This window comes from Dreissena polymorpha, chromosome 5, assembly GCF_020536995.1.
Source record: "Dreissena polymorpha isolate Duluth1 chromosome 5, UMN_Dpol_1.0, whole genome shotgun sequence".
NCBI lineage: Eukaryota > Metazoa > Mollusca > Bivalvia > Myida > Dreissenidae > Dreissena > Dreissena polymorpha.
The window spans coordinates 101472975-101481383 of record NC_068359.1 but is presented as its reverse complement, the minus strand read 5'-3'; the positions used below and the strand labels follow the sequence as shown (position 1 = coordinate 101481383).

The following is an 8409-nucleotide window of genomic DNA, read 5'->3' as shown; positions in this document are numbered from 1 at the left end:
TAACAGATAAGCCTGCGTAGTGTCATAACAGATAAGCCTGTGTAGTGTAGTAACAGATAAGCCTGTGTAGTGTCGTAACAGATAAGCCTGTGCAGTGTCATAACAAATAAGCCTGTGTAGTGTCATAACAGATAAGCCTGTGTAGTGTCATAACAAATAAGCCTGTGTAGTGTCGTAACAGATAAGCCTGTGTAGTGTCGTAACAGATAAGCCTGTGTAGTGTCATAACAAATAAGCCTGTGTAGTGTCATAACAGATAAGCCTGTGTAGTGTCGTAACAGATAAGCCTGTGTAGTGTCATAACAAATAAGCCTGTGCAGTGTCGTACCAAATAAGCCTGTGTAGTCTCAAAACAGATAAGCCTGTGTAGTGTCGTAACAGATAAGCCTGTGTAGTGTCGTAACAGATAAGCCTGTGTAGTGTCGTAACAGATAAGCCTGTGTAGTGTTGTAACAGATAAGCCTGTGCAGTGTCATAACAAATAAGCCTGTGCAGTGTCATAACAGATAAGCCTGTCCAGTGTCATAACAGATAAGCCTGTGTAGTGTCGTAACAGATAAGCCTGTGCAGTGTCGTACCAAATAAGCCTGTGTAGTATCGTAACAAATGAGCCTGCGTAGTGTCGTAACAGATAAGCCTGTGTAGTGTCGTAACAGATAAGCCTGTGTAGTGTCGTAACAAATAAGCCTGTGTAGTGTCGTAACAAATAAGCCTGTGCAGTGTCGTAACAGATAAGCCTGTGCAGTGTCGTAACAGATAAGCCTGTGTAGTGTCGTAACAGATAAGCCTGTGTAGTGTCCTAACAGATAAGCCTGTGTAGTGTCCTAACAGATAAGCCTGTGCAGTGTCATAACAGATAAGCCTGTGCAGTGTCGTAACAGATAAGCCTGTGTAGTGTCGTAACAGATAAGCCTGTGCAGTGTCATAACAGATAAGCCTGTGTAGTGTCGTAACAGATAAGCCTGTGTAGTGTCGTAACAGATAAGCCTGTGCAGTGTCATAACAGATAAGCCTGTGTAGTGTTGTAACAGATAAGCCTGTGTAGTGTCGTAACAAATAAGCCGGTGTAGTGTCGTAACACATGAGCCTGTGTAGTGTCGTAACAGATAAGCCTGTGCAGTGTCGTAACAAATGAGCCTGTGTAGTGTCATAGCAAATGAGCCTGTGCAGTGTCCTAACAGATAAGCCTGTGTAGTGTTGTAACAAATAAGCCTGCGCAGTGTCATTACAGATAAGCCTGCACAGTGTCGTAACAGATAAGCCTATGTAGTGTCATAACAGATAAGCCTGTGTAGTGTCATAACAGATAAGCCTGTGTAGTGTTATAACAAATAAGCCTGTGTAGTGTCGTAACAGACAAGCCTGTGTAGTGTCGTAACAGATAAGCCTGTGTAGTGTCGTAACAGACAAGCCTGTGTAGTGTCGTAACAGATAAGCCTGTGTAGTGTCGTAACAAATAAGCCTGTGTAGTGTCGTAACAAATAAGCCTGTGCAGTGTCGTAACAGATAAGCCTGTGCAGTGTCGTAACAGATAAGCCTGTGTAGTGTCGTAACAGATAAGCCTGTGTAGTGTAGTAACAGATAAGCCTGTGTAGTGTCCTAACAGATAAGCCTGTGCAGTGTCATAACAGATAAGTCTGTGCAGTGTCGTAACAGATAAGCCTGTGTAGTGTCGTAACAGATAAGCCTGTGCAGTGTCATAACAGATAAGCCTGTGTAGTGTCGTAACAGATAAGCCTGTGTAGTGTCGTAACAGATAAGCCTGTGCAGTGTCATAACAGATAAGCCTGTGTAGTGTTGTAACAGATAAGCCTGTGTAGTGTCGTAACAAATAAGCCGGTGTAGTGTCGTAACACATGAGCCTGTGTAGTGTCGTAACAGATAAGCCTGTGCAGTGTCGTAACAAATGAGCCTGTGTAGTGTCATAGCAAATGAGCCTGTGCAGTGTCCTAACAGATAAGCCTGTGTAGTGTTGTAACAAATAAGCCTGCGCAGTGTCATAACAGATAAGCCTGCGCAGTGTCGTAACAGATAAGCCTATGTAGTGTCATAACAGATAAGCCTGTGTAGTGTCATAACAGATAAGCCTGTGTAGTGTTATAACAAATAAGCCTGTGTAGTGTCGTAACAGACAAGCCTGTGTAGTGTCGTAACAGATAAGCCTGTGTAGTGTCGTAACAGACAAGCCTGTGTAGTGTCGTAACAGATAAGCCTGTGTAGTGTCGTAACAAATAAGCCTGTGTAGTGTCGTAACAAATAAGCCTGCGTAGTGTCGTAACAGATAAGCCTGTGCAGTGTTATAACAGATAAGCCTGTGCAGTGTCGTAACAGATAAGCCTGTGTAGTGTTGTAACAAATAAGCCTGTGTAGTGTCGTAACAGATAAGCCTGTGTAGTGTCGTAACAGATAAGCCTGTGAAGTGTCGTAACAGATAAGCCTGTGCAGTGTCATAACAAATAAGCCTGTGTAGTCTCATAACAGATAAGCCTGTGTAGTGTCGTAACAGATAAGCCTGTGTAGTGTCGTAACAGATAAGCCTGTGTAGTGTCGTAACAGATAAGCCTGTGTAGTGTCGTAACAGATAAGCCTGTGTAGTGTCGTAACAAATAAGCCTGTGTAGTGTCGTAACAAATAAGCCTGCGTAGTGTCGTAACAGATAAGCCTGTGCAGTGTCGTAACAGATAAGCCTGTGCAGTGTTATAACAGATAAGCCTGTGCAGTGTCGTAACAGATAAGCCTTCATAGTGTCATAACAGATAAGCCTGTGCAGTGTCGTAACAGATAAGCCTGTGTAGTGTCATAACAGATAAGCCTGTGCAGTGTCATAACAAATAAGCCTGTGTAGTCTCATAACAGATAAGCCTGTGTAGTGTCGTAACAGATAAGCCTGTGTAGTGTCATAACAAATAAGCCTGTGTAGTCTCATAACAGATAAGCCTGTGTAGTGTCGTAACAAATAAGCCTGTGTAGTGTCGTAACAGATAAGCCTGTGCAGTGTCATAACAAATAAGCCTGTGCAGTGTCATAACAGATAAGCCTGTGTAGTGTCGTAACAGATAAGCCTGAGTAGTGTAGTAACAGATAAGCCTGTGTAGTGTCATAACAAATAAGCCTGTGCAGTGTCATAACAGATAAGCCTGTGTAGTGTCGTAACAGATAAGCCTGTGTAGTGTAGTAACAGATAAGCCTGTGTAGTGTCATAACAAATAAGCCTGTGCAGTGTCATAACAGATAAGCCTGTGTAGTGTCGTAACAGATAAGCCTGTGTAGTGTAGTAACAGATAAGCCTGCGCAGTGTCATAACAAATAAGCCTGTGCAGTGTCATAACAGATAAGCCTGTGTAGTGTCGTAACAGATAAGCCTGTGTAGTGTAGTAACAGATAAGCCTGTGTAGTGTCATAACAAATAAGCCTGTGTAGTGTCGTAACAGATAAGCCTGTGTAGTGTCGTAACAGATAAGCCTGTGTAGTGTCGTAACAGATAAGCCTGTGTAGTGTCGTAACAGATAAGCCTGTGTAGTGTCATAACAGATAAGCCTGTGTAGTGTCATAACACATAAGCCTGTGTAGTGTCGTAACAGATAAGCCTGTGTAGTGTCATAACAAATAAGCCTGTGTAGTCTCATAACAGATAAGCCTGTGTAGTGTCGTAACAAATAAGCCTGTGTAGTGTCGTAACAGATAAGCCTGTGCAGTGTCATAACAAATAAGCCTGTGCAGTGTCATAACAGATAAGCCTGTGTAGTGTCGTAACAGATAAGCCTGTGTAGTGTAGTAACAGATAAGCCTGTGTAGTGTCATAACAAATAAGCCTGTGCAGTGTCATAACAGATAAGCCTGTGTAGTGTCGTAACAGATAAGCCTGTGTAGTGTAGTAACAGATAAGCCTGTGTAGTGTCATAACAAATAAGCCTGTGTAGTGTAGTAACAGATAAGCCTGTGTAGTGTCATAACAGATAAGCCTGTGTAGTGTCGTAACAGATAAGCCTGTGCAGTGTCGTAACAGATAAGCCTGTGTAGTGTCGTAACAGATAAGCCTGTGTAGTGTCGTAACAGATAAGCCTGTGTAGTGTCATAACAGATAAGCCTGTGTAGTGTCATAACAAATAAGCCTGTGTAGTGTCATAACAAATAAGCCTGTGTAGTGTCCTAACAGATAAGCCTGTGTAGTGTCCTAACAGATAAGCCTGTCCAGTGTCATAACAGATAAGCCTGTGTAGTGTCATAACAGATAAGCCTGTGTAGTGTCGTAACAGATAAGCCTGTGTAGTGTAGTAACAGATAAGCCTGTGTAGTGTCATAACAAATAAGCCTGTGTAGTGTCGTACCAAATAAGCCTGTGTAGTCTTATAATAGATAAGCCTGTGTAGTGTCGTACCAAATAAGCCTGTGTAGTGTAGTAACAGATAAGCCTGTGTAGTGTCCTAACAGATAAGCCTGTGTAGTGTCCTAACAGATAAGCCTGTGTAGTGTCGTAACAAATAAGCCTGTGTAGTCTTATAACAGATAAGCCTGTGTAGTGTCGTAACAGATAAGCCTGTGCAGTCACGGACAACAGTTGAACACTTTCCGCTTATGGAAGTTTTCCTCCAAAGCAAGTAAGTCCCTCATACATAAAAATCCAGTTCAAGGGCAAAGTGTTTTCCCTGATTAGCATGGCTAACAAACATGCATATATCCCATTTTCTAAGACAGGGGTGGTATTCCAGAAACATCTTAAGTCAATTCTTAAATAATTTCACTTAAGTTCAAAATTTCAATGTTTTGACTATCTTTCTTTAATATGGAAACACATGTTTTTTTGGTATTTCTAAAATAACATTGGCATAATGATGTTGTTTAAATGAATATCTCGATGCCAATGTATTGCAATATGAAATGCTACACTTAAGAAAATTTCCCAACTTAAGGATAAGAATAAAATTTAACTTAAGATGCTTCTGGAATACGACCCCAGACTAACTGCAGATAAATGGATGTAGACATTATTCTTAACTTTAACAAATACTGATTTATTGCAAGAGAACATTTACAATATTTAAAACTGATCATGCATTAGAAGTAACCTAAAACTTATAAAATGTACTTACGTCATCAGGTTGTTCCCCAGGCAGCAGGCAAGGCACGATGTTGACGGGCTCCGAAGGCAGGGGGAAGGTGAGGTCAAAGTCCTCGGTCAGACGCAGAAGCCACTGGTGTAGCGCCGGGTCATACTTCGCCCACACATTGGGGATGTCCTCGTGCAAGAACCGTCCATGGTTTTGCTGAATATCGAAATAAAACCATCATATGCATCCAAGTATTTCCTAATGGTATATGGTTCTACAGTTATAATATCTTGCTTAATATTGAAGTATTAAGTATTTGACCTGCATTATGCAAAAATGGGTCTTATGCCATAAGCAGCAAGGTAGCTCCAAACCAGCCTGTGCAGTCAGGTCAGAAGCTACTCTGTCTGCTAAAAAGTCATATAATATATAAATGTCTCATAAGCAGAAAGGGTAGCTCCTGAAAAAACTGCGCAGATGCGCAAGCTGGCCCATAGTTACGCTGGCCGCATATGGCATAAGACCCATTTTGCATGACGATGGTCAAATACTATATACTTTTATACTTAAGCAAAATTGTGATGAAACAGTAGAACTATATACCATTAAGCAATATTTAGATGCTTATGTGGTTACAGTACGCGAAGTCACATTGGTAATTTTTATCATGAATGCATCTCCAATTGTTTTGCTGAATAATCAAATAATATAAAATAAAAGTTATATTATAAAGAAATATTGGTTTCAAATATTAAATAAGTTCAACAGACTTTTGCTATTTTTGGTTTAAGTTGTCCAACATATTAGGTATGTCATTTTGAAAGAGCATTTGCTGAACATAATAATAAGAGACGCGCTTTGTGAAAAGGGGGTTAAATGCATGTGCGTAAAGTGTGGTCCCTAATTAGCCATGGCAGTGCAGGGCACACAGGCTTATCAGTGACGACAGAAAAAACTTTACCTAATATTACAGAAAAAACTTTACCTAATATTACAGAAAAAACTTTACCTAATATTACAGAAAAAACTTTACCTAATATTACAGAAAAAACTTTACCTAATATTACAGAAAAAACTTTACCTAATACATGTATTACAGAAAAAACTTTACCTTATATTACAGAAAAAACTTTACCTAATATTACAGAAAAAACTTTACCTAATATTACAGAAAAAACTTTACCTAATATTACAGAAAAAACTTTCTTATTATTACAGAAAAACCATCACAATGAATAACAACAATAATACAACTCAAACTTGATCACCATGAATAAGGACAATTATTCAACTCAAACCTGATCACAATGAATAACAACAATAATACAACTCAAACCTGTATGGGCGAGCTCTGTGCCGAGACAACACAGGCCATCACGTCCACAATCCACTGTGGATTGATAACGACGTAATCCCGTAGGAAGTCGTTATCAAAGTACTGAATGGTCCCGAGATCATGGAGAAGCTGAACCGCCATCTTCACATCTCGCTCGTCGAAGATTCCTTGGTCCATCGCAAATTGACGGATCATTTCCCACTTTAGGTAGTTTTTCTTCTTCATTCGTTCGCTCAAGATGCGGTTTTCAAAGTTGAGCCAAACTTTTGGGATCTTCTCCCCCATGTAACCTTGCTGTAGTGTGACGTCAAGGAGGCTTTTCTGAAGATCTGATATTCCCTGTAAAATGACACATTTATATTTATAACGATTATGTTAACTCTTTCAGTGCTAGAACCGAATTTTGAAGGCCTTTGCAAACAGTTTGGATCCAGATGAGACGCCATCTATCAGCAGTATGAAAGCAGTATGAAAGCAGACTCATTTAATTTTGTTGTCATGCGATTTCCTTAATTCATAAAATCTGGCATGTTTGTTTCATCTTAAATTCTTTTTTGTATACTATCTGATATAATAATTTGCACTTAAAGTTGGAATTCCACGAAAAGTCCAACTAATAATATTGGAATCGCACATCTGTTTTTCATTTGCTTATTAAGGCAATGAGATGTAGTATTTTCAGTAAACCAAAATGTACTAGTAGTTTAATTAAGACACAAAAAGAAACAATAACCGCTAAAACATATTTTATAATTATTTACATTAAGTGCTCATGATTTCATTAGAAACACATCAAACATCATACAACATATACATTCCCGCCAAAAATGCTGAGTCATAGCAATTATTTTTCATTATTGATTTATATACCTTTACTTTTATGCTTAGGCTCCAGTAACATATTGTTACAGTTATGCTAAAGCATTCATTTTCAAACTGCTCCAGTTATGCTTTGACTACAGTATCATACTGTTAGGGTTATACTGAGGCTACAATTACATATGGTTTCAGTTATGCTAAGGCTACACTTACATATGGTTTCAGTTTTGCTAAGGCTACACTTACATATGGTTTCAGTTTTGCTAAGGCTACAATTACATATGGTTTCACTTATGCTAAGGCTACACTTACATATGGTTTCAGTTATGCTAAGGCTACACTTACATATGGTTTCAGTTTTGCTAAGGCTACACTTACATATGGTTTCAGTTTTGCTAAGGCTACACTTACATATGGTTTCAGTTTTGCTAAGGCTACAATTACATATGGTTTCACTTATGCTAAGGCTACACTTACATATGGTTTCAGTTTTGCTAAGGCTACACTTACATATGGTTTCAGTTATGCTAAGGCTACACTTACATATGGTTTCAGTTTTGCTAAGGCTACACTTACATATGGTTTCAGTTATGCTAAGGCTACACTTACATATGGTTTCAGTTTTGCTAAGGCTACACTTACATATGGTTTCAGTTTTGCTAAGGCTACACTTACATATGGTTTCAGTTTTGCTAAGGCTACACTTACATATGGTTTCAGTTTTGCTAAGGCTACAATTACATATGGTTTCAGTTTTGCTAAGGCTACACTTACATATGGTTTCAGTTTTGCTAAGGCTTCACTTACATATGGTTTCAGTTATGCTAAGGCTACAATTACATATGGTTTCAGTTATGCTAAGGCTACACTTACATATGGTTTCAGTTATGCTAAGGCTACACTTACATATGGTTTCAGTTTTGCTAAGGCTACACTTACATATGGTTTCAGTTTTGCTAAGGCTACACTTACATATGGTTTCAGTTTTGCTAAGGCTACACTTACATATGGTTTCAGTTTTGCTAAGGCTACAATTACATATGGTTTCAGTTTTGCTAAGGCTACACTTACATATGGTTTCAGTTTTGCTAAGGCTACACTTACATATGGTTTCAGTTTTGCTAAGGCTACACTTACATATGGTTTCAGTTTTGCTAAGGCTACACTTACATATGGTTTCACTTATGCTAAGGCTACACTTACATA

At 39.0% G+C, this 8409-nt stretch overlaps 1 protein-coding gene across 2 annotated transcripts in view; it reads right to left on the bottom strand.

The window, feature by feature from the left end:
* Positions 1–6717, bottom strand: part of LOC127881358 (uncharacterized) — a 90594-nt gene extending 83877 nt beyond the window's left edge. For both annotated transcript variants that reach the window (XM_052429129.1, XM_052429130.1), the window contains exons 1-2: positions 6385–6717; positions 5091–5264 (exon numbers count right to left, since the gene is read on the bottom strand). In XM_052429129.1, the coding sequence (XP_052285089.1) occupies positions 5091–5264; positions 6385–6669 (459 nt within the window). In that variant the 5' untranslated portion in view covers positions 6670–6717. The remainder of the gene's footprint in view (positions 1–5090; positions 5265–6384) is intronic.
* Between the last annotated feature and the right edge of the window lie 1692 nt (positions 6718–8409).